The 27,025-nt window shown below is 35.7% G+C and overlaps 1 protein-coding gene across 3 annotated transcripts in view; it reads right to left on the bottom strand.

The window, feature by feature from the left end:
- Positions 1-27,025, bottom strand: part of LARP1B (La ribonucleoprotein 1B) — a 130,077-nt gene that overhangs the window by 45,550 nt on the left and 57,502 nt on the right. For all 3 annotated transcript variants that reach the window (XM_036852539.1, XM_036852540.1, XM_036852541.1), the window contains one exon: positions 4,518-4,641. In XM_036852539.1, the coding sequence (XP_036708434.1) occupies positions 4,518-4,641 (124 nt within the window). The remainder of the gene's footprint in view (positions 1-4,517; positions 4,642-27,025) is intronic.

Here is a 27,025-nt window from a genome sequence, read left to right as displayed (position 1 = left end):
AAAAGTATAAAGTTTTTAAAAGTTCAAAGCCTAAAAATTTAAAGAATTTTTTTTAAAGTAAGCTTCTTTTAGTACTTATAGTAATATTATTTAATATTATTGTTATTCTGAAGCTACTATATCATAGGATAAACAATTCTGTTACTGTGCTTAGGAACGATATTTTTTTCACATAAGTAAAAAGTGGTACAAATATAAAATCTAACAAATTAAAATTAAAATCTGTAATCCTAAATTTGAACAAAAAATATCAATATAAATTCGTAACATAATTTTCCTTAAAAAAATTTCCAAGCTCTTTCAGTGGAAAAGGCCCAGAAACAATGACCAACTCAGTAGCAACTAGAGTACTGACAAAGCTTAACCACCTGGCAAACAAGACAGTTAAGGGTCCAACTCCAGGGACTTCCCTGGTGGTCCAGTGGTAAAGGATCCGCTTTCCAGTGCAGGGGACTGGAACTGCAGCTTCAGTCCCTGGTCTGGGAAGATCCCACATGCCACGGAGCAACTAAGCCCGCACGCCACAACCACTGAGCCTGCTCACCTCAACTAGAGAGCCCACATGCCGCAAACTACAGAGCCCATGAGCTCTGGAGCTTGCGTGCCACAACTACAGAGCCCATGCACTCTGGAGCCCGTGCGCCACAACTAGAGAGAGAAAACCCACATGCCACAACTAGAGAGAAGCCCTCACACCGCAACGAAGAGCCCATGCGCCACAATGAAAGATCCCATGTGCTGCAACTAAGACCCGATGCAGCCAAAAATAATAAATATAAACAAATGAAAAAATAATATTTTCAAAAAACAGTCCAACTCCATTATCACAGAACAAAGCAATGAAAGGCGGATTTGGAGCTAAAAGTCAATAAACTGATAATTGGCCCAAGTATCAATAAGACAGTGGAGTAAAACCCATCTAATGTATTTATGAGATCAGAGTGATAATTTTCTCTTTTTTCAATTGAAGTATAGTTGATGTACAATAGTATATAAGTTGTAGGTGTACAATATAGTGATTCACAATTTTTAAATGTTATACTCCATTTATAGTTATTATAAAATATTGGCTATATCCCCCATGTTGTACAATATACCCTTGTAGCTTATTTTACACATAATAGTTTGTACCTCTTAATCCCCTAACCTCATAATCCCTCTCCCCGCTTCCCTCTCCCCACTGGTAACCACTAGTTTGTTCTCTATATCTGTGAGTCTGTTTCTTTTCTGCTGTATTCACTAGTTTGTATTTTTTAGATTCCACATATAAGTGAGATCATAGAGTATCTGTCTTTCTCTGTCTGATTTATTTCACTTAGTATAATGTCCTTCAAGTCCATCCATGTTGCTGCAAATGGCAAAATTTTGTTCCTTTTTTATGGCTGAGTAGTATTCCATTGTATAAGTATATATACCACATCTTCTTTATCCATTCATCTGTTGATACACACTTAGGTTGTTTCCATACTTTGGCAATTGTAAATAATGCTGCTATGAACATTGGGGTACATGTGTCTTTATTTTAAATTAGTGTTTTTGTTTTTTTAGATATATACCCAGGATTGGAACTGCCAGGTCATATGGTGGTTCTACTTTTAGTTTTTTGAGAAACCTCCATACTGTTTTCCACAGTGGCTCCACCAATTTACATTCCCACCAACAATGTAGGAGGGTTCCCTTTCTCCACACCCTTGTCAACATTTGTTATTTGTGTTCTTTTGGATGACAGCCATACTGACAGGTGTGAGGTGATATTTCATTGTGGTTTTGATTTACATTTCCTTGATGATTAGCAATGCTGAGCATCTTTTCATGTGCCTGTTGGCCACCTGTATGTCCTCTTAGGAAAAATGTCTATTCAGTTCTTCAGCCCTTTTTAAAATCAGGTTGTCTGTTTTTTTGATGTTCCATTGTATGAGCTGTTTATATATGTTGGATATTAACCCCTTATTGGTCGTATCATTTGCAAACAATTTCTCCCATTCAGTAGGTTGTCATTTCATTTTGTCGATGGTTTCCTTTGCCATGCAAAATCTTTTATGTTTAATTAGGTCCCATTTGTTTATTTTTGCTTTTATTTCCTTTGCTTTAGGAGAAAGATGCAAAACAACATTCCTGTGATTTATGTCACAGAGTGTTCTGCCTAAGTCTTCCTCTAGGAGTGTTATGGCTTCTGGTCTTACATTTAGGTCTTTAATCCATTTTGAGTTTATTTTGTATATGATGTAGAGAATGTTCTAATTTCATTATTGTACATATAGCTGTCCAGTTTTCCAAGCACCACTTATTGAAAAGACTGTCTTTTCTCCACTGTACATTCTTGCCTCCTTTGTTGTAGACTAATTGACCAGAGGTGCGTGGGTTTATTTCTGGGCTTTCTATCCTGTTCTATTGATCTGTATGTATGCTTTTGTGCCAGTACCATACTGCTTTGATTACTGTAGCTTTGTAGTATAGTCTTAAGTCAGGGATCCTGACTCCTCCAGCTCTGTTTTTCTTTCTCAAGATTGCTTTGGCTATTTGGGGTCTTTTGTGTTTCCATGCAAATTTTAAAATTATTTGTTCTAGTTCTGTGGCAAATGTCATTGATATTCTGATAGGGATTGCATTGAATCTGTTGATTGCCTTGGGTAGTATGGTCATTTTAACAATATTAATTCTTCCAATCCAAGAAAATGGTATATATCTCCATCTGTTTGTGTCGTCTTCAATTTCTTTCATCAGTGACTTATAGTTTTCCAAGTACAGGTCTTTTACCTCCTTAGGTAGGTTTATTCCTAGGTATTTTACTCTTTTTGATGGGATTGTAATTGGGATTGCTTCCTTAATTTCTCTTTCTGATAGTTCATTGCTACTGTATAGAAATGCAACCGATTTCTGTATATTAATTTCATATCCTGCAATTTTACCAAATTTTTTGATGAGCTCTAATAGTTTTGATCATAGTGATAATTTTAAAATAAAACAAAAAACCCAAAAAACCTCCTCATGGGTCACCAAAGATGTAGAGAACGAGCTCATTACTTTGAAAACTAGTAAACAAAGTGAAAGAATTAAGCATTTATTCCCTTTCCTATACGAACTCTATCTCAGGAAAAACAAATAGTCAATTAAGGGAAATCCTCTTTATGGAAGTAATCTACTAAATTAAGAAGGAATTATGAAAATAGAATTATCACTATTTTGAAGCCCCTTGTGAAATAAAACTTCAAGCGATGATTATCAAAGAGAGACACCAAAGAGAGACAATCGAGCATTATGTGCCTCCTGGTATAAGTATTCAACACAACATATGACATACTATTGCAAAAATGTGAGCCTCAATCTGATCAAGCCTCTGTATCAAAATCACAGTTAAAGAAAATTCAGGACCAGAAAATGGTTGGATGAAACCATGGGATGCAATCAGCAAAGTCCAGAATGTAAGAAATTCTACAGGACAAACAATCTAGTTTCTACAACAATAAAGTTCAAGGGAAAAAAACCACAACAGTATGAACCTACATACTAAGAGACATATCAACCTACTGCAATGTTTGGAGTTTATATGGATCCTGATTTTTTTTTAAGCGATGAATGAGAAAATTTGAACACCAACTAGATATTTTATATTAAGGAATTACTGTTAATTTTAGATGTGATAATGGTACTGGCTTATTTATGTGTTAAAATAGGTAGTCCTTATCTTTTTAAAGACACATACAGAAATATTTAGGAATGAAAAAATATGAATAATATGATTGGGAGTTTGTTTCAAAATAATCCAAGTGGGAGGTAAAGAGAATGAGTGGAGTCAAGATGAAATAAAATCGGCTATGAGATGATAAAGCAGCTAATGGGTAGGTAATGGGTACATGGGGTTTCATTATACAATCTGCTTTATTTTTGTATATGTCTGAAGTTTTCCAAATTAAAAGTTTTTCTTTAACCTGCCTTCAGGAAAAAGTATAATAAAATCAGTTATACTTGCCTGAAAATGTCAGATTCAATTTTATGAATCTCCCAAATGTACTTACACTTTCACACAAAGCTAAGGCCTTAAAGCAAAAGAATGATGCTAGTGGTATATTTTAAGGAATCAGCAAGTGAGTGAAAATTTTTTCTTATTTTGCAAAGAGAAGCATTCCCAGAAATCTCAAAATCAAATTAGACACATAAAGAAACCAACCAATTCAGCCTACTTTTAAGTAAGCATTTGGGTTTGAGCATGAAGTGGTGTTATAATAGACAACTCCTGGATCACCTTTGTGATTACCTGCCTATTCACCAAGAGTAAGGTGGGTTTCCAACTATGATCATTTACTACATGGCTGTCTTACCAAATTTACAATCTGTATTTTTAAGTCTCTAAAATGTTTTGAAGTTCACCAAAGGATAAATAAAATTTGAGTTTTAAAATTCTAGTCTTTTACCAGATAGCTAAATGTTTTCCACAAATAAAAAAGAAGCATACTTTAAAACAATTTAGAACTGCTTTAATATTATTCAGACACTTACACAAAAGCAGATTTACATACCTTGCCTGGACTGTGAAGGTGCTACAGGAACTTCTTGGTTTGGCTCAAAAGGAAGTTCAGGTGTTAGGTTTTCAAACTGCTCTTTACTAATGAGATTTAGCTTCTTAAAGTTCTCAACTTCTTGCTGAAGTAGAATGGAGGAATCTAATTACTAAACTGTCTAATAGAGTAACCAACAGACAATAATTGATACTAATCTCAAAAAATGAGTTTTAAAAACAGGAATTGATTGCAACCGAATAGAAAAGATGTTCTAATAAAGAATCTAGCATTATACTTAATAACAATTAATATTCAGAGTCTAAAAGAGGCATCGAGAACCCTAAAATATTATGACTATTTTATAATTAAAATACATTATAAGAACATACATTCTTATCATTAACTATTTGTTGAGCATTTACACACAAGACCATTAGAGTATTATAGAGGTTACAAAGTAATCCAATGCATGTTCCCTACCCTTAAGGAATTTACAAGTTAAGAGGGAACGAAAGAAATGCACACATAAAAATAATATTAGACAGTGTATGAAAAGTGGATAGTATTTGGTATAAGAATTGAGATCATAAGGGAGGCATCACAGAAGAGATGGGACAAAGCAGCTCCTTAGAATAAGAATTTAGAGAAAGGGAAAAGAATCCTAAATTCGGTACTATGAGCAAAGATGAGAAGCTTGGAATAAGCAATCATTTATTAGAAGATAATTCAGTAAATGACAAAATTTGTTTAGAACCAGTGGTCCGGTAAGGAAGCTGGAGAAAGCTAATAGACCTTTAACACTAGTCCAAGAAGTTTCTGCCTCTTTTTCTAATAGTGGGAAACATGTGATGAAACATAAACCTAGATGGCTCTGAAGGTTCATTTCCAAACCCCTTTTATAAGCTTAGTAGCAAGGATACTGCGTAGGTCTAAGTTGTTAGCTCAAAGGAAGAATGGGCCCATCCTTGCCCCTAGGGCCCCTTTCTAATTTTTGTTACATAATCACATAGATGTTCCCTGCCCTGATCTACACATATGTAAAACATTACAGAGGTGGAGGCCATTCTCTACTGGAAGGTCATCTGGCTATAATGCATGAAGACTATTGAAGCCTGGCTGAAGCTGTGGGGAAAAAAAAAAAGAGTTTGAGGGACTACTTGCATTCTATTACTTCTGGTAAGTTTTCCCCAATAAACCCTGTATTACATCTACACTACTCCTCAGTGCTAATTGGTCCATGACCCTTTACAGAGTAACATCTAAAAAGAGTGTAAGGAGGTAAAAGACATGACAAAAGTATCTGTCTGATGAGCCAAATTAAACATCATCATTACAAAATAGTTGTGGCATCTTGCTCTTAACAGCTATCCAAACAATCTTTTCCTTCTGTCTTCAAACATGAATGTTACTTGACAGCTCACACCATTTATTAGATCCAGTTAGCCTTTTAAACTAGGATCTATCTTCTTTTCATGAAAATGCCTTAAATGATTACTTCCCCTATACCAAAATTGCTTTCCCAAAAGTCTTCAGTAAGCTCTTCAAGCTAATTGAGTCATTACTCTTCACTGTCCCTTATCTTGCTACAGAGCTTGCTATTAGCAACTCCCACTTCAATGAACGTTTATTGTATGTTTATCATATGCCAAAAATGAATAAACACAGTTCTATTCTGATGGGAACACAAATAATACGTTTCTGTTTTGTTTTTAACTTTTAAAACTAATTATGGTATAACACACCCCAATTTACCTATATATATATATATATATATATATATATATATATATATATATACACACACACACACACACTAGAGAAGGTCATAAATCATTGGTATATATCTCAATAAGTAGTCAAAAGTGAACAGACCTGTGGAACCACCATTCGGATAAAGATGATATAACTAGCACCCTAGAAGTACCCTTCATGCTCCTTCCTTCCTATCACTACCTTGTCTTTCTTCCTAAAGACAGCCAATACTCAGACTTTAATTCTATAGATTCATTTTGCCTGTTTTTGAATTTTATGAAAAAGTAATCATAATGTATGGTTTCTTTAACACAAAATTATCTTTATGAGATTCATCTATAGTTTGTGGCTCTACAGCAGAGTTCAACAAACTACAGCCCCTAAAGGCCAAAGTTTGTCTTTGTAAATAGTTTCATTGGAACACAACCACATCCATTTGTTTACATATTGCACACGGCTGCACCAATGCTACAACTGCAGGGTTGAGTAGTTGCCGTAGTCAATGTATGACATACAAAGCCTAAAATATTTACTACACAGCTCTTTACAGAAAAAGTTTGTCCATCCCTGCTCTACGGTACTCTATTGTATGATCAAACCACAATTTTAAAAAATCCATTCTAGGGACTTCCCTGGTGGCACAGTGGTTAAGAATCTGCCTGCCAATGCAGAGGACACAGGTTTGAGCCCTGGTCCGGGAAGATCCCACATGCCACGGAGCAACTAAGCCTGTGCACCACAACTTCTGAGTCTGCACTCTAGAGCCCGCGAGCCACAACTACTGAGCCCACGTGCCACAACTACTGAAGCCTGCATGCCTAGAGCCCGTGTTCCTCAACAAGAGGAGCCACCGCAAGGAGAAGCCTGCACACCACAACGATGAGCAGCCCCCGCTCGCCGCAACTAGAGAAAGCCCACACGCAGCAACGAAGACCCAATGCAGTCAAAAATAAAAATTAATTAATTAATTTTTTTAAAAAAAGATAAATACAAAAATCCATTCTACTGTTGATGAGCATCAGGTCCTTTCCAGACTATAGCTGTTATAAATAATGTTGTTATAAATATGTTTTTACAGAACACTTATTTGGTGAACATATGATTTTTTACCTTTTTGTAAATTGAAGTATAGTTGATATACAATATTATATGTCACAGGTATACAATACAGTAATGCACAATTTTTAAAGTTTATACTCCATTTATAGTTACTATGAAATATTGGCTATATTCCCTGGATATGTACAACATATCCTTGTAGCTTATCCTATACCTAATAGTTTGTACTTCTTACTACCCCACCCCTATATTGCCCCTCCCTCCTTCCCTCTCCCTACTGGTAAGCACTAGTTTGTTCTCTATATCTGTGAGTCTGTTTCTTTTTTGTTATATTCACTACTTTGTTGTATTTTTTAGATTCCACATATAAATGAGATCATACAGTATTTGTCTTTCTCTGACTTACTCACTTAGCATAATGCCCTCCAAGTCCATCCACTTTGCAGCAAACGGCAAAATTTTGTTCTTTTTTTATGGCTGAGTAGTATTCCATTGTGTGTGTGTGTATGCGTGTGTGTGTGTGTGTATACCACATCTTCTTTATCCATTTATCTTTTGATGCACACTTAGGTTGCTTCCATATTTTGGCAATTGTACATAATGCTGCTATGAACATTGGGTGCAAGTGTCTTTTTAAATTAGTGTTTTTTGTTTTTTTCAGGTATATATCCAGGACTGGAAATTCCAGGTCACATGGTAGTTCTACTTTTAGTTTTTTGAGAAACCTCCATACTATTTACCACAGTGGCTCCACCAATTTACATTCCCACCAACAGTGTAGGAGGGTTCCCTTTTCTCCAAACGCTTGCCAACATTTGTTATTGTGTTGTTTTAGATGAGAGCCATCCTGACAGGTGTGAGGTGATATTTCATTGTGCTTTTAATTTACATTTCTCTGATGATTAGTGATGCTGAGCATCTTTTCATGTGCCTGTTAACCACCTGCATGTCCTCTTAGGAAAAATATTTATTCAGTTCTTCAGCCCATTTTTTAATCGGGTTTCTGTTTTTGTTTTTTTTTGATGTTAAGTTGTATGAGCTGTTTATATATGTTGGATATTAACCCCTTATTGGTCATACCATTTGCAAATAATTTCTCCCATTCAGTAGGTTGTCATCTCCTTTTGTCGATGGTTTCCTTTGCCATGCAAAATCTTTTAAGTTTAATTAGGTCCCATTTATTTATTCTTGTTTTTATTTCCCTTACTTTAGGAGATAAATCAAAAAAAAATTCCTGTGATTTATGACAACAGACATACATTTTTATTGACTATTTACTAGGAGTGGAATTGCTGAATCAGGTGGTGCACTTCAACTTTAGTAGAAAATGCAAATATGTTTTCATAGCAGTTGTACCTATTTACATTCCCATTAGCAGTATATCAAAGTTCCTATTGCTCTACATCCTCATCAACACTTGGTATTGTCAGTTTTAAAAAATTTAGTCTTTTTGAAAAGGACCAAACTATGGATATAAACAACATTTTGGATGGACCTCAAGGGCATTATGATTTAAAAAAAATATCAATCTCAAACGGTAACATGCTGTATGATTCCTTTTATATAACATTCTCAAAATGACAACATTATAGAGATGGAGAACAGATTAATGGCTACCAGGGATTAGGAATAGCAGAGGGGAGGCAGATGGGTGTAAGTTTAATAGCACAAGTGAGATCTTTGTGGTGATAAAATAATTCAGTGCCTTGACTTTGATGGTAGTTATGTGACTCTACATGTGATAAAATGACAGAGAAGTATACACACACATTTGTGATAATAAACACCAATTTCCTGGTTTTAATATTGTGGTTTAATTATCTAAGCTATCAGATTTACTTAGATTTAATTATCTAAGATAACCTTTCAAGGTTATCTGGGTGAAGGGTACATTGGACCTCTCTGCACTATTTTTCCAGCTTCCTATGAATCTATAATTATCTCAAAAATTTGAAAAATTTAAATATGTAGCCACTCTGGTAGATGTGTTATCTCATTGTGGTTTTAATTTGTATTTCTCTGATTATTAATAATGATGAAAACCTTTAGTATATTTTATTTGGATAATTTTTTTTTGTGATATGACTATTCAATTCTATTGCTCATTTTCCTATACAGTTGTCTTTCTCATTGATTTGTATGAGTTCTTTACAAAATGTTGTAAATGTCTTTTTTCCACTCTGTACCTTACCTTTTCACTCTCTTATGGTGTCTTCTGTTGAAAAGTTCTTTTTAATGTAGTACATTTTATCAATCATTTGCTTCATTGTGTTATTTCCTGTTTAGTAAATCTTTCTGTACTAAAAGATCATGGAAATAGTATTTTAATCTTTTACGAGTTTTATTATTTTGAATTTCACATTTAAAACTACAATATATCTAGAATTGATTTTTCTGTGTATGGTATAAGGGTTAATGTGCACTTGAAAAGAATGTGAATTCTGCAGATGTCAGGTGCAGTATTTCATTTCTGTCAATTAAGCCAAGTTTCTTAACTGTGTTGTTCACATTTCCCACATCCTTACTGATTTTTTCATCTGCTTGCTATACCTTGTCTTTCTTGATAAGGTGTATTAAAATTTCCCACTATGATTATAAATTTGTCTATGCACAGCTATCAATTTTTGTCTTATATATTTTGAGGCTGCTATTAAATGCATACAAGTGTAGAACTTACATATTTTCTGGTGCAACTAAACCTTTTATGATTATGAAATGTCCCATTTAATCTTGAATAATTCTTTTTGCCTTAAAAATCCACTTTACCCATAGCGTTGTACCAACTTTGTTGTGGTTAGTGTCAATATTTATTTAAATCTACACATGTATTTACCATTTCTATTGCTCTTTATTCCTTTCTGTACCTTCACCTTCTTCCTGGAATCATTTTTCTTTGCCTAAAATACTTCCTTTGTACTCTCTTTAAAGCATATCTGCTGAAAATAAATTTTCTCAGTTTTCATGTCTGTTGGTTATTTCACCTTCATTTTTAAACAGCTTCATTGAGATACAATTTACATACCATAAAATTCACCTACATTAAGTGTACTCTTCAACTATTTTTTTACCTTTATTTCTGAACACTAGTTCCCTTCCAGTACTGTGATTATACCATCCCATTGTCTCCCGACTTCCATTATTTCTGCTGAAAAGTTAGCTGTAAGTCTTACTATTGATGATTTAAAGAAATCTGTCCTTTTTCTCTGGCTTTTGTTATTTATTTTCAGCAGTTTTAAATTATAACCTTGATGTGGTTTTCTTTATATTTATATTCTTTGGAGTTCATAGGACTTCTTGAATTTATCCCTTGTTATATCTTTCATCGGTTCTGGTAAAATGTCAGCCATAATTTCTTCAAATAATATTTCTGCCTTATCCTCTCACTCCTCTCTCCTGAGAATCCAATCAAATGTATGTTTGAGCTTGGGACTGTATCTCCTATGTCTCTGACACTATTTTCTTTATTTTCCACTTTTTTTGCTCCATGCTTCACTCTTGATTTTTTTCTTAACCCATCTTAGTAATTCTGTATTCAGCATGTACTTATCTACTGTTATGCCCGTTCATTGCACTCATTTTATATTTTTCATTTCCAGAATTTCAGTTAGATTCCTTTTTAAAATTTCTACTTCTCTGATGAAATTTTACCTTTTTACAAATTTTACCTTTTTACCATTTTACCTTTTTAAAAATCATGTTAATAATAACTAAAGTCTGTTTGATAACTCTATTATATGGATCTCTATGGATCTGTCTCTATTTTCTGTTGTTCCTTTTGTTTTTTCTATAATATCATCTTGTCTTCTTGTATGCCTGATTATTTTGGGGGGGGCAGACATTATTTTTGAAAACTTGAGGCTTAGGATGATATTTTACTCTAGAAAGGATTTGTGTTTTCCTTCAACTAAGTGGCTACAGGCATCAGCATGCTGATCCAATGAGGGATTAAAATGAATAGACACTAACCCTACCGAGAGCAGATCTTTTAAAGTTACCCTGATTTTCTAGGATGTAGGCCTTTAGAGTTCCCAAAGCCTAGAAGGCTTACTAGAGGTCCCCAACTGGTTTCTGAAGACCAATTTTTATTACCCTAGTTCCATGAGTTTTTCAAAAAAATCTCTTTTCAGCTTTTCAGTTGCTTCTTCTGGAACTAGCTGATGCCTCTGAGGGAAATGCAGACTGTAATGCCAGTCTTCTTCAGATTTCCTTCTTCCAGATTTTAGCCACACAATTCTTTATTGTATTGTTAGCTCTACTGTGCTTTCATGCAGATTTTTTTACCTACTTTTCCAGTTGTTCTCGGCAGGAGGGCTGATATGAATTACACAGTCTACCCCAATTGAATCTATAGCCGAAGTCTAATTTTTGTTTTTTAAATAAACTTATACTTTGCCTTGCTCAAAAGGGGACCAAAAAGACTTAATAATCAATGGATAAGACTTGTAAACAAATTAATTACATTTCACTATAAGAGTTAAAAATTGGCACATATGAGGTAAAAAGTTAGAATAAAAACATGATTCTTCTGGGGTGGATAACAATAAAAACTATCAAAGAGGTATTTCCTGGGAAGAGTAAAATCTGAACTGGGTTTTGCAGTCTAAAGGATGAAAAGGAGTTTGGCAAGTAAACAATGTAAAAAAATAGTGCAGACAGAGGAAATAACACATGCATCTTGGTATTTATTGAGTATGAATTTTAAAACTGAAAGCAGTGGCACAATGAAGAAGATATGTAAGAGCCAAATCATGAATTATTGTTTTCCAAGGAATTTGAACTTTATCTTGAGGGAGGTAAAAAAGCACTGAAGAGCATTAAGAAAAATAGGAAAATAGTAGGATTAATATTTTAGAAATTTGAAGGATTTGCATTCTTTTCCTTGGGATCACTTATTTTGAAAATTAAGTAAGCCTGAAACTATCTGAAGCCATCTTTGCTATCTCATAGAGAAAGCCTGACTGAAAATGAAGCTAACACAGAGGAAAGAAGACCAAAGATAGGAGTAGAGAAATGTGAAATCATTCTTTGAAGTCCTAGACAAAGACTTGTCTGGAAGCAAGTACTACTCCTTGGACTTCTGGTAGTAAATTCCCTTACTTGCTAGGAAAAAAGGAGGAAAGGAGAAAGGAAGGAGGAAGACTACTCTCTGACAAGAGGAAAGCTGGAAAGAGAATGAACTAGAGTCAAGAACCTAGTATACAAACCCCATGGAGAGATGGTGCAGACCAGAACTGCTGCATGGCAGTAGTGACGGTTAGGGAAGGATGGATAGGACCTAGTGACACACTGCATGTTGGAAGTTAGAAGTTGATGAGGATTCCTAAGGCATCCAACCAAAATTAAAAAACAGAAAACAGGTTTAGGGTAGGTTTCCTTTAATTTTTTAAATGGAGACAGAATATAAATGAGATACCTATGGAACACGAGACACAGCTGGAAAATCTAATAGCTACTGGTTACAGTTCTAGAGGCCCACAAAGACACTAGGATGTCATTAGCATACAGTTAATGACTAAAAACCTGGGAATAAATTCTCTCACTTATGGACAAGATAGCAAAGTTCTAAGAGAAGCAGGTCAAGGGTAGGACCAGGGAAGACCACATTTAAAAAGCAGGCGGAAATTGTACACTCAAAAATGGTTAAAACTGTAAATTTTCTGTATACATATTTTACCATAATAAAAAAAAGACACCCCCCAGTAAAGGCAAGCATGCCATTTTGTCATAAGGTATGAAAAGTGCTAAGCAATGGGGACATAACATTGGTATACATGAGCCATCTTGAGAAAGTTCTAACCTGACCAAATTTGAAACATCTAAACATCAAAATGAATAACTGGAATGGAATGGTATCCGTTCAAGAGTCCATACTGACATTAAAAAAAGAGAGAGACAGAGAGAGACAGAAACAGACAGAGAGAGAAGAGAAAGTTAAAATACATAATAAAAAATGAATGGAAAGTTCTTTTTTACAGAAGAATGTTAACTAACTGACATAGAGGGAGTAACAAATAAAAAATTACCATCTTAAAATCACCATAGTAAAACTGACTCAGGCAAAAGTCATCAATGGAAGCTAAAACACTAAGTGAAGACTGCTGGGGAACACAGCTTTAAAATATTACTCGAGATCACTTATTAATTACAAAGGGAAGCAGGTACCTTCTTCATCTGTTTGCAGAAGACATGAAGGAAAGTGACAACATGAAAACCAAATGACATCATTATGTCTCCTGAGGTGATATACTAAAGAGGGCACATAACCTATGTAATATTCCTGCCAAAAATATTTAACCTAAAGCTAGTCATATGGAAATACCAGGCAAACCTAAACTGAGAGATATTTTCCAAAACTATTGGCCTGGATTCTTCAAAAATGTCAATGTCTGCACCCCTATGTTCATAGTAGCACTATTTACAATAGCCAAGACATGGAAACAACCTACATGTCCATCAATAGATGAATGGATAAGAAGATGTGGTGTGTACGTATGTGTGTGTGTGTGTATATATATATATATATATATATATATATATATATATATATATACACAAAATAAAATATTACTCATCCATAACAAAGAATGAAATAATGCCATTTGCAGCAACTTGGATAGACCTAGAGATTATCATACTAAGTGAAGTTAAGTCAGAAAGACAAATACCACATGATATCACTTACATATGGAATCTAAAATATGACACAAATGAACTTATCTACAAAACAGAAACAGAATCACAGACATAGAGAACAGACTTGTGGTTGCCAAGGGGAAGGGGGGACAGGGGAGAACTGGATTGGGCATTTGGGACTAGCAGATGCAAACAATTACATATAAAATGGATAAACAACAAGATCTTATTGTATAGCACAGGGAACTACGTTCAGTATACTGTAATAAACCATAATGGAAAAGACAAAAAAAAAAAAAAAAGGAAAGAAAAAAAAAGTCAATGGCATGAAAAGCAAAAAAAAAAAAAAAAAAAAAAGGCTGAGGAATTATTCTAAATTAAAGAAAATTAAAATTATGTAATTCTAAATGCAATGTGTGATTCTTGGAGTTGGTATCAAAAAATAAATAAAAAGTTATAAAGGACAGTATTAAGACAATTAGAGAAATCTAAATATAGGCTATATATTAGATACAGCACTCTATCAAGACTAAACTTTCTACGTTTGACAGTTATTGTTATGTAGGAGAATGTACTTGTTTTTAAGAGATACAGGCTTTATATTTAGGGATAAAGTGGCATAGTGTCTATAACTAACTCACAGGTGGTTCAAAAAAATTCACATACATATTATACATATCCCTTTGATTCAGCATTTCATTTCACCCCTGGATTATTATAAATAAGTTTTAACTCAACTTCTGCCCTCCCCTACTCTGACCTAGGCTAATGCTTCTGTTAGATTAAATCTTACTAGACCATATTGTGATCATACCACTTTTCTTTGTAAGAACTGCAATCGCTCCTTATTCTAAATTCCTACATAGATTTCAAGACACTTCACAATCTGCTCCCATCCCACCTACCCAAACAATCTTCAATTTCAGTGCATCACAATAGTACTAACATTTTTAACTTAAAGAAATTTGATTATACTTGTTCAGCAATTACAGTAACTTTTTAAGTTATTATTTTTTAATGCAACTGCCATTCTACTCAATGAACATACGCAGTGAAGTAATTTAAGCCCTAAAATGTTAGTTCACATAAAGAAAAATCCAACAAAAGGATGCATACATTTTAATAATGTCCTGACTATTAAAAGGTAAAGTATCTAGGGAATTCCCTGGCAGTCCAGTGGTTAGGACTCCGCACTCCCATTGCCGGGGGCCTGGGTTTGATCCCTAGTCGGGGAAATCCCGCAAGCCATGCAGCGCGGCCAAAAAAAAAAAAAAGAGATTAAAAGGTAAAGTATCTAAACAAGTATAGTTTCACCATATCCTCAAGGACCTAATTTTATAATTAAAGGCTTTCATGTTTAAACAAAAGTTGAGAACCATAGAGAAACACTGATTAAATTTGAATTATTTTAAAAATCAGCCTCTTAGGGAAAAGATGACCATGAACAGGAAGAGCCACCAAGTTAGAATCTTCATAAATTTGCTCAAGTGCTTCAAACAGTGAAACACTTGAATATTTTATAAATATGATCCTGCTACATTACTATATATATGATAAATTTACATATGCATATTATGACGTGGGGCTATATTTAAAACCACATACGTATTTTACGAGTCGTTTAAAGGACTTTTAAGAGTATTTTGGCCATACTCAGTTTTCAACTTAAAAGGACTCTAGAACCAATTCCCAAATAATATTTAACTGCAGTGCATTAGAGAAGACACATGAGTTAGGTCTTAGACCTATCAGTGTTGAGCAACTTTTCTTTACTCAAGAAACAGTAATTTAAAAATTGCAAACTGTATTTTATAAATTATCTTTATCAGGATATTAAAAAGTACATCTGTGTTACACACCACTGCAATTCCATCAAAGAAGGAATAGGCCAGATTTTATAAACTACATAATTTACATTGTAATAGCTAACTTAAACACTATCTTTGAAGGAGATACTTTAGAAACTGATTTTTCATTTATTGACATACATTGTTTTAGTACTGAATTCTTAGTCACTCTTCAATCCACTTTCTTTGAGACACAACATTTTCATTGTCACTGTTCTTCGCAACAATCACAAGGCTTTAACATTTATTTAAGAGACAGTCCACCTACTTACAGCACCAGAGGCTACTTTCTGTCCTCATCTCTCTTTTCTCCATTTTCCCCCTTCAAGTCAAGCCAACTGGTTACCTTCACTAGTTGGACTACCTATTCTGTTTTGATTTTGTACATTTCCAGATAGTGCCTAAAAACCAAGGAAAAGCTCTTGCGTGCATCAAGGGATGGAAATTCTGATAAAAGTTATAAGGGGACAAATTTTACAACCACTGTTTTAGCAGTGGGAAAAAATTTTTCTCTGCCACAGAAACCTGAAAAATAAATCAAGCAGAGTCCCAGGAAAAGGCAAGAAATGAGTCAGTTGTTTAGGGCTGACTAGTCTACACCTTAAATCAAACATACAAAAGAGGTTCCTAGTCTGAGCTCAACAAACAGGGGAAACATAAAGGACCTTGGGCCTGTAAACTCCACGACATCAGGGACTTGCCGTTTATTTTCCTCAACACTGTACACAAGTGCCTATCACTAAGCTTGACACCTCACAGGTACTCCAATATCTGTAATGAATGAACAAAGAATGGATGATTGAATGAAAAACAAGACAGAAACTGAAGTCAAGAAGAATGCGTTCCAAAGGAAGATATTTTGTTGTGGGGTTTTGTTTTTTTTTTTTTGGTCAGGAGTATTGAACAAAACAGTGGGTCCTAGATTAAGTGTTTTGTTAATTATAATATAGAATATTCATTACTAGGGCCAAGTTTAAGCCTAACCCTTCTCTATAATGCCTCCCTTGATTATGCCAACCAAAAACTCTCAAAATTCTTTCATCCAGGTCTTTTAAAATAATTCTGCCTTAGTGTGAACTATATGTATACAGTATAAAAATTAATAGCTGTGAATACCACCTGTTACCACCATCTAGGTTAACAGAACACTGCCAGTACCTTAAAGTTCCTTGTTTGCTTCTGTCCAATCACATTCTCTTCCTTTTCTCCAGAGGTACTGTTATATGGATTTTAGTGAAGGTCATTCCCTAACTGCTCTTTTATTAACCACCTTTGAAAGTTCCCCTAATATATTTCACTTCCCCGTCTTTGAACTTTATGTAAATAAAATCATATTTTAATATGATAATATAATATACTGCATATATTCCATGAATAACATTCACCAAATCTTTTTTAGTTTAATTTTTATTTTGGAATTTTTCTAACATATGCAAAAATAGAACAGTATACTGAAGCCCTATATATCCATTACCTAGTTTCAATTATCATCATTTTACTATTCTCTCATTTGATCTACACCGGCATTACTTTAAAAATCATCCCCATTTCTTTGTTTTTAAGCAGCTCCAGTCATGGTGCTGGTGTTACCCTTGCCTGGTTGTAGGTGGCTGTCTCTCCTGTCTGCAGAATTCTGGCCTGAAAATACCAGCTGGTACACCAAACTAAGCAGCTTCAACAGGGACATTATTTCCTCCTAATATCAGTTCAGTAACTGGATTTGGTTTTTTACTATTGTACACTTCTGGCAAAGAGGGAAAATAATAGTTCCTCGGTCTTCCTTTGTTTTTGAATTAGATTTTGATATTTCAGACTGTAAAGGGCTTTGGGGGATGATATTGATATTACCTGTGATAGCAGTAATTTTACTGAAGCAACTGCATTGAAATTCACTTGGGTTTTCTCTCATTATCAGATTCTAATCCAAACAACTATTCTGTAAATCCAAATGGATTACCAGTGTGCTATAGATTTATTATAGAACAACATTCTATGTTTGGTCTACAATGAAAATAGTTTAAGTTAGTCTTATCATCTAAAATATTTTTAAATGTTCTTTACATGAAATTTTATTTTGTATTTTTAAAACTTTAGGGACTTTATTTTTCTAAGTCAGTTAACTACTTTTTAAAAAAAATATTTTGCATCTACTTTTGTAACTTCATCAGAATAAAACATATTGAAAGAAAAAAAATCATCCCCATTTCTGTATCTATGATTAATTTATTTCACTGCTAAATACCAAACCATTATACACAAAGACACAATTTATTTATCCATTATACTATTTTGGACATGATATGAAATTGATGCTTATTAGATATTTGTGTGTATACGTATACATTTAGAAATGGAATAGATGTTTCCTAGGATGCATAAACAGTCAACTTTAGTAAGTAATATTAAACTGTTTACAAAGATGGTTGTAACACGCAACAACATAGACGGGCCTAGTGTGTATTATGCCTAGTGAAATAAGTCAAAGAAGACAAATACTGTATGTTATTACTTACAAGTGGAATCTAAAAAATAAAATAAATGAATGAATATAACAAAATAGAAACAGACTCACAGATATAGAGAACAACTAATGGTGACCAGTCGGGGGAGGGAGTGAGAAGGGGCAAGACAGGAGTAGGGGATTAAGAGGTACAAACTACTATGTATAAAATAAATAAGCTTCAAGTGTATATTGTATAGCACAGGGAATATAGCCAATATTTTATAATAACTTTAAATGGAGGATAATCTATAAAAATTCTGAAGCACCATGATGTACACCTGAAATTAATATAATATTGTAAATCAACAATACTTCAATTTTTAAAAAAAGATGGTTCTAACAATTTAATCTAGCACCAACTGTGGTATGTGAGTTCCTATTGTGCCGTTCTTTACAAAGACTTAATACTGTCAGACTTTAATTTTATGATGTAACAGTTATGATCTTCTGCCTCTGCATACGACAGAGTAACTGATACAAGCCTACTTCTCCCAACGAAAATAACCATAAACTGATATAAAGTAACTATTTTAGCATTGGATAACTAGCAATGCAAGATCCTGATCTCTGAAAGAAGAGAAATTCACAAGGTGGACTCCACAATCACCCCAGCTCTCTTTTCTCAGTACAATTTCCCAACCATAGCACAGCAAGCTTCAGCCCAAGCCAAAGAATGGCTGTCCTGCTGAGCTGAGAAGGTAGTGCTTAGCATTCAGGGAAGCTGAAGCAGTGGAATCTATAGAGCAGAACACTGAGGAAGAGGGAGCTAATTAGTGCTGGAGGAGGCAATACCCCTTGTGAGTAGGGGGTCAGACCCCTGTGAGTCCTTGGCTGAAGGCTGAGCTACATACATAGAGGATAAGACTCCCTGAGACATATCCAAAAACATCTGCAATGGGACTGAGCTGAACAGTTATATTAAAGGTCCAATAGCATTGGGAGATGATGACATATAGACCCAGTTGAGAATGGAGAACCCTTGTTAACCACTCATCAACACCCAGGGCATCCAGGTGAGATACACTTTAAAAATTAGGCCATGCTACAGAGTAAGACCCACCCCTTACAGTAAGACCTACTCTAGATTCCCTAGCAGAGCCTAACACAAAACCTGATAAGATGTTGACGAGACATAGGGTTTAGAGGCTAAGCTCTACCAAGTTAGAGAGGTTTTCCACAGATCTAACCTAACAAAGAATAAAACCAAGCCCACAAAATTCCAAGTTGTCAGGCCAATAAAACAAAAAAACCAACACTCCTCAGAGGAAGATGACATAATCTATAATCTCTACAGTATAATACCTAAAATGTCTAGTAAAAAACATTTCACATTTAATATCTAAAATGTGAAAAGAAACAAAGATGTAACACATAGTCAAGAAAACAACAATAACAACAACAGTCAATAGAAACTGTCTTCCAGATGTCTCAAATGTTGGATTTTACAATAGGGACTTTAAAGCAACTATTACAGAGTTAAGTTTGATGAACTAAATGAAAAGATGGTCTGAATGAATGAACAGATAGGAAATCCCAGCCAAAAAAGTAGACTACAAAAATAGTAAGTTATAGAACTGAAAACGTTGTACTTGGATGAGCTTAAGAATAGAATGGAGATGGCAGACAAAAGCTAGTGAAAATAAAGACAGATTTGAAGACATAATTTAATGTATAAAACAGAGGGAAAATAGCCTGCGAGCCACAACTACTGAGCCCACATGCCACAACTACTGAAGCTTGTGTGCCCTAGAGCCCGTGTGCCGCAACTACTGAGCCATGTGCTGCAACTACTGAAGCCCACACGCCTAGAGCCCGTGCTCCTCAACAAAAGAAGCCACCGTGATGAGAAGCCTGTGCACTGCAACGAACAGTAGCCCCCGCTTGCCGCAACTAGAGAAAGCTCACGCACAGCAACGAAGACCCAACGCAGCGAAAATATAAAATTTAATAAATAAATAAAAGACTGTTTTTTCTTTTCACAATTTCCTTAAAAGACAACTGTTAGTTTAAAGCAAAATAATAACATTTTAAGATGGGGTTTAGAATACATGTAAAAGGATACGACAACACTAGCACAAAGGCAGTGGAACTATATTTTTGTAATTATAAATTATATTTGTAAGCCAAGAAATATTAACTGTCAGATGAGAAAAGTGTGAAATGATATAATAATCTAGATAGATTTAGAAAAGTTAAGGAGGCATATTATTAGCACTAGAGTAATCACTAAAAAATAAAAAAGTTTAAAGCAGCATAACTAAGAAGCCAAAAGAGAAAATAAAATGTAATATTATAAAATGTTTGATTAACTTAGAGGTCACAAAAGAAGTTAAAAAGGGAATAAAAATATTATAACTAGTAAGACCCAATTATATGATGTCTACAAGAAACCCTCCTATAAAATAAAGGCACTAATTGGGGAATTCCCTGGCGGTCTAGTGGCTAGGACTCAGCGTTTTCACTGCCAGGGCCTTGGTCTGATCCCTGGTCGGGGAACTAAGATCCTGCCAGCCACACAGCACAGCAAATAAATAAATAAAAATAAAATAAAATAAATAAATACAAATAAAATAAAGGCACTAATAGGCTGAAAGTAAAAAGATAAAAGAAAGCTGGCAACTTTGGCTTCAACATCAGCTTCAAGACATGGCATTACAAGAAATAATGATGAGGGACTTCCCTGGTGGTGCAGTGGTTAAGAATCTGTCAGCCAACGCAGGGGACACAGGTTCGATCCCTGGTCCGGGAAGATCCCACATGCCACAGAGCACCTAAGCCTGGGTGCCACAACTACTGAGCCTGCGCTCTAGAGCCCACGAGCTACAACTACTGAAGCCCAGGTGCCTAGAGCCCATGCTCCGCAACAGGAGAAGCCATTGCAATGAGAAGCCCGCACACTGCAATGAAGAGTAGCCCCTGCTTGCCGCAACTAGAGAAAGCCTGCACGCAGCAACGAAGACCCAACACAGCCAAAATTTAAAAAAAAAAATTAAAATAATGATGAGTCAATATGGATCATTGTGCATATTTCACAATGATGAATCAATTCATCAAGAATACATAACTACATATGTATACTGCATCTCATAACAGATGCATACATATGCATCACACATACATGCATTTAATAATAGAGCTACAAAATTTATGTAGCAAAAACTGACAGCTCTAAAGGAAGAAATAAACAAATTTCAACCACAGTTGAAGATTTTAACAGCCCTCCCTCAGTAATTTATATGAGAAAAAAAAGTCTACAGGATATATAAGATTTGAACAATGCTATCAGATAACAGTCTGGCCTAACTGACATTTACAGAATATTACACCTAAAACCTACAGATTATAAATTATTTCCAAGTATACATAAAATCCTCCACCAAGATAGTGGAACTATCTTGCTTGCTTAGTCATTTTTTTCTCTGAGCACCAACCCCATTCTAAACTTACTTCCCTTAGAAAATACTTATGGGAATATTTTGAGGCTTAGAATGACGTCAGTCTACAATCACTGGGCCAAATCTGGTCCGTGGTCTGTTTTATTGTACAGCCCTCCAGCTAAAAACAGCTTTTACAATAAAGGGTTACATTAAAATAAAATTTAAAAATACAAAAAACAACAACCAAAAAACCAACCATGAAACAAAGAACATGCTACAGAGACACCAAGTAACCTGCAAAGCAGAAAATATTTACTATCCAGCCCTGTACAGAAGAGTTTGCCAACCTCTGAAATAAGTTCCTCCAAAGAGGATATACGTTTGCTTATGCCAGGCGCCTGTGATTTTAATAGTCCAGAACTACTTTATATTCTTAGTTCTAGCTTTTTTCAGACTAAAGTATATTATGAATTTGAGCTGCAAATCCATAAATGTTTGACCATCGAGTGGTTACTTCCCACCTGCCTCCATTCAGAACCAAGACCAAGACACGCCCTCTGAGTAAATGTCCGCTTCTGAGCTCAGTTTCTTTTCTCTGGGATTGCATATTCAGTCAATCTATGGAACAAGCATAACTTTTTTTTGGTAATCTTTTCAATAATTTAATCTAGAATTTTTAGTTATTTTCCATAGGAGGGTTATCTGGGAACATAGCTATTCATATACTCACAAAGAGAACACTTGAATCAAGCTCCTTCAATTGTATTCTGCTACTATAGAGGTTTACGTAACTGTGGAGAGAGCAGGAAATGTAGAACATGAAAGGATGCTCAAAGAAGGTGATGTCTAACCAAGTTTGAATCATGAATAGGAGTTTGTGTAGCAAAGATAATGGGGCAAGAGCATTTCAAGGCTTTGGAGGAACATGCACAAAAGCTTAAAGATGAGAAGAGTATCTTTGGGAAACTCCAAGTACTTCAGTGTACAGAGCAAAAGAGCAGTGAGATGAGGCTGGAAAAGTGGAAACATGGAGATATGGAAGAATTCATGAAATATGAGAGTAATACAAACAAGACTTACTAACTTGAGGCAAAAGGGATATACCCATGCCAATGTTCAGGGATCACAGACCCAATCACCAAGATAGGAATCATAAACCGACTGGGGAGTTCTGTTTACTGTGAGGAGGAAAAGGAGCTAAAGAAGGGAGTTTTGAATGGAGAAATAATAAATTCAGTTTGGGGCATGTTGATTTTTAAAGAACTCTAGGACAAATATGATGAAATGTCCCAGGAGGCAGCTAGACACACTGCATCTGAAATTCAGGGTCAAAATCTTGTCTAGATATAAAAGAGTTGGGATTAAAACAACATACAGTGGTGAATAAAGTCCTGCGTAGAAAGAGTGCTTAGAGAGAGCAGTTAGAGTAAGAATATAGAGTCTTAAGTCATAAGCCTAGGAATCTCTGACAATTAAGGAACAGACGATAAACGTAAATCTAACTGAAAAAGAATGGCTACAGAAGTAGAAGGGGGACGCCCCTGGTGGTCCAGTGGCTAAGACTCCATGCTCCCAATGCAGGGGGCCCTGGTTCTATCCCTGGTTATGGAACTAAATCCCGCATGCTGCAACTAAAAAGATCACACGTGCTGCAACTAAAAGATCCCGCATGCCGCAACTAAGACCCATTGCAGCCAAATAAATAAATACTAAAAAAAAAAAAAGAAGAAAAAGTAGAAGGAAAAGTGAGAGAATGTGGTGTAATGGAAAAGCCAAAAAGTTTCAATAAGTTAACAGCTTTAAATACTCATGACCTAGTAAGATCTAGATAGGATCTTTTCCATCATTTTAAGAAATAAATCAAGAATAATCTTGGTACTGTCCTCCATTTTCCTGCCTAATCCCTTTGGTCTAAAGCCTCCCTAGTAAAATTTCTGCAAACGAAATAGCCTGTAGTCTCCCACTGCTCACCAGGAATCTCTGATTTTTCTAAGAACCGTTTTCTTCCATTCTACAAAAATGACTTAACTTTGTCACTCTCCACCCTTTCACCAGCCCCATAACCCTGACTCATTTCATTGAGAAAGGTAAAATCATGAGGAGGAAATTACTCTTATTTCTACCACGAAATCTACAAACCCATCTACACTCATGTTCTATTTCTTCCCTCCAGGTAAAGAACCAAAGCCTCTCCTTGAAAGGCCCATACCTCTCTCTGTATCAATTGTTCTCAACTAGGGGTGATTCTGCCCACATAACTCTCTTCAATGTACATTTTTTACAATTGTCATGGGGGTGGGATGCTTCTGACATCTAGTGGATAGAGGCCAGGGATGATGCTAACCATCCTTTGTTGCACAGGACAGCTTCCACGAAAAGAATTAGTGTCTGGTTCAAGATGTCAATAGGGCCAAGGCTGACAAACCCTGATCCACAATGCTCTGAATCCTATCCAGTCTCACAGTCTCAAGAATTTAGCTCCATTTTCTACTCCCTTCTACATCTTCAACTCTCCCTTTCCACTGGACCATTCCCATAACCAGGTAAAATGTTCCAGTACTTTCCAATCTTTAAAAATATATTAATAAACAAATACACACACACACACACACAAACTTTGACTCATCTCCTTTAAGGTACTGCCACTCCTCCAATATATTATACCAAGCTTCAATATTCATATTATATTATTCAAAATAATATTCAATATTCAAATATATTTGAATGCATTACATTCATATTTCCACTTGTCATTTCTTCAAACTTTTCCCCCAACTGTTCCACTGCGATAACTCAGCAAGTTTCTTCTTTCCTATTTATGAAGCAGCTCATAACTAAATTCAATGGTCAATTACGGTAGTTATCTATTTATCTAGATTTTTTGGATTATCTCCATCCACACACCCTACTCTCATCAACATCACCATTATGAATTACCTGGAGATTGCATTTTCAATAGTCAGTCATGTCCACTACCACATTCCCAGCTCCCAGCACAGTGTGGCACAGGGCAGGCACTCAAGCATATGTTAATGAATGAATTCCTGGGGAAGAGTTAACTTACTATAAAGCTACCATAATTGAAGTATGTGTATTAAAATAAGGAACTGACCTGTACAAGGGACTTTGGCTAAAATTTAAATAGTGAGGCAAAACCTGAAATTAGGTCTCCTAATTCACTTGTCTCTTCAGCAGGGAGAAGTCAAATCAAAACCATATCTAAAGGGAGAATGATGGGGCCTCATGCTGCCTGTGAGAGGAAAGCAATCTGAGGAAGTCTTTCAGAGTAAGGTATTAGGAGGAAGAATTAAAAGAGTTTTGCATTTTAAAATACACAACACAAAAGGACTAATTATGAAAATATCTGACACTATGGCACCTGGGGAAGAAATCCACAGACTGTACTTTGATGTCACAATTTCTATGTAAAGCCTGAAGCTTCTGCATTGTCTTTAAATTCCTGGTCTCACCTCTATTTGCATCATTATTCCTGATCCCACATAACCATATGGGCTTTGTTCCTTCTCACACATGCCCAGTCTTTTACAGTTTTCAAAGGTCTTTAAAATCCAGTGGGATAGGGTTTCCCTGGTGGCGCAGTGGTTGAGAATCTGCCTGCCAATGCAGGGGACATGGGTTCGAGCCCTGGTCTGGGAAGATCCCACATGCCGCGGAGCAACTAAGCTCGTGAGCCACAGCTACTGAGTCTGCACGTCTGGAGCCTGTGCTCCGCAACAAGAGAGGCCGCGATAGTGAGAGGCCCGCGCACCGCGATGAAGAGTGGCCCCCGCTCGCCACAAGTAGAGAAATCCCTCGCACAGAAACGAAGACCCAACACAGCCAAAAATAAATAAATAAATAAATAAATTTATTTTTAAAAAAACCAAAAAAAACTCAGTGAGGTAGAGAAGACAAGAATGATCCCCATCTGAGGTTCAGAGAAGTTAGTTTTTGGTCCAGAATTGCACTCAGTGGAACTTGCACACAAGTTGACTCCTGGTCAGGAATAGGCCCCAGCTTTGCCAGAGAGGTTCTCAAGTTGGTGTTCTTCTCTGTGAGAAGAGGAACAGCTCAAGTGGTGGTGGTGACTCTCAGCTTGCCAAGTCAGTATGATGTCATGTCTCTGTCTGCCAGGTGAGGATGTGGCATCTCCTGGTGAATTTGTACACCATTTCCAGCTACATACCAAAGACTTCACCACAACTGAAGTTCCTCTCACCATCTGCAACAAACACAAAGGCCTGCCTGCATTTGTAAGGGAAATGCAGCAGGAGACAGCAAAGTAGTCAGCAAAGTCAGAGTGAATAACAGCCATCAGGTCTCCCAAGGCTTGAGGACTCCACAAATTCAGAATAGGTCAAGGCTGAAGAGAGCCCACCTCCAGTCTACCCTCTCAACAATGAGCCTGCTGATGGTCTCAATCATCCAGCAGCTGGGTATGTTCTGTCATACAATATAAAGCCAGGAAAGCCAAGGAGAACTCAGGGAATTGACACTTAGACCAGCAGTGACAACTTCACATAATACTCTAAGAAGTACTAGACAAAGCTGACATACTGCAAAATAGCAAATGCGATGAGCCTAAAGATGAGATTGACTGACCAATGTGATTCAAAAGCTTCCAATTTGAAGGTTCTTCCTGATATGCTAGAAACAAAGGCATGAGTATATTTAGGTTTCCACACAATCAACTCGGACAGAGGGTACAATGAGTGAAGAACTGGTCGTAATGTTTTTTCTCCTTTGTTCTGCAGGTTCAAACTAGAGATTTCTCATTAGGGAGAGGCATCACGACGGATAGTAGACTGGACAATTCTTGAGCCTCACAAGCCCAGAAGCCAGCCAGCAATGAGTGACAAGATGCCGAGGCCCAGCAGCACATCTCTTGGATGGAAGTCCTATCTGTATGTCCCCTGTTAATAAAGCCTTCAACAATGTACAGCTTTGCAACACCACCCCAAGCAGACCACTGGACAAGAAGACAAATAGCTGTATACAAAAAACAAAAACAGGTTCAACCTTACACCTGAAAATAACACAATATTGTGAATCAACTATACTTCAATAAAAAAAATTTTTAAGTATTTAAAAAAAAAAAAAGTTCACCCTAACCTTTATTTTAGCCCAAGAACAGCCCTGCAGCTCCAAGAAGTGAGTAACTCATCTCTGGCTTACCTCTTCTTGTCCCACACATTCCCCTTCATGCTAGCCTGTTCTTAGTATTGTCATGAAATATGCCACATAGGAAAACGTATTAAACATAACTGTGCAACTTGTTTAGAAAACTAATATGTAAAATAAATAAATAAATTTAAATGAAAATTTTTAAAAAAGAAAACTAATATGTAAAAACTA

Source organism: Balaenoptera musculus, chromosome 5 (assembly GCF_009873245.2).
Source record: "Balaenoptera musculus isolate JJ_BM4_2016_0621 chromosome 5, mBalMus1.pri.v3, whole genome shotgun sequence".
NCBI lineage: Eukaryota > Metazoa > Chordata > Mammalia > Artiodactyla > Balaenopteridae > Balaenoptera > Balaenoptera musculus.
This window is presented reverse-complemented; position numbering and strand designations above follow the sequence as displayed.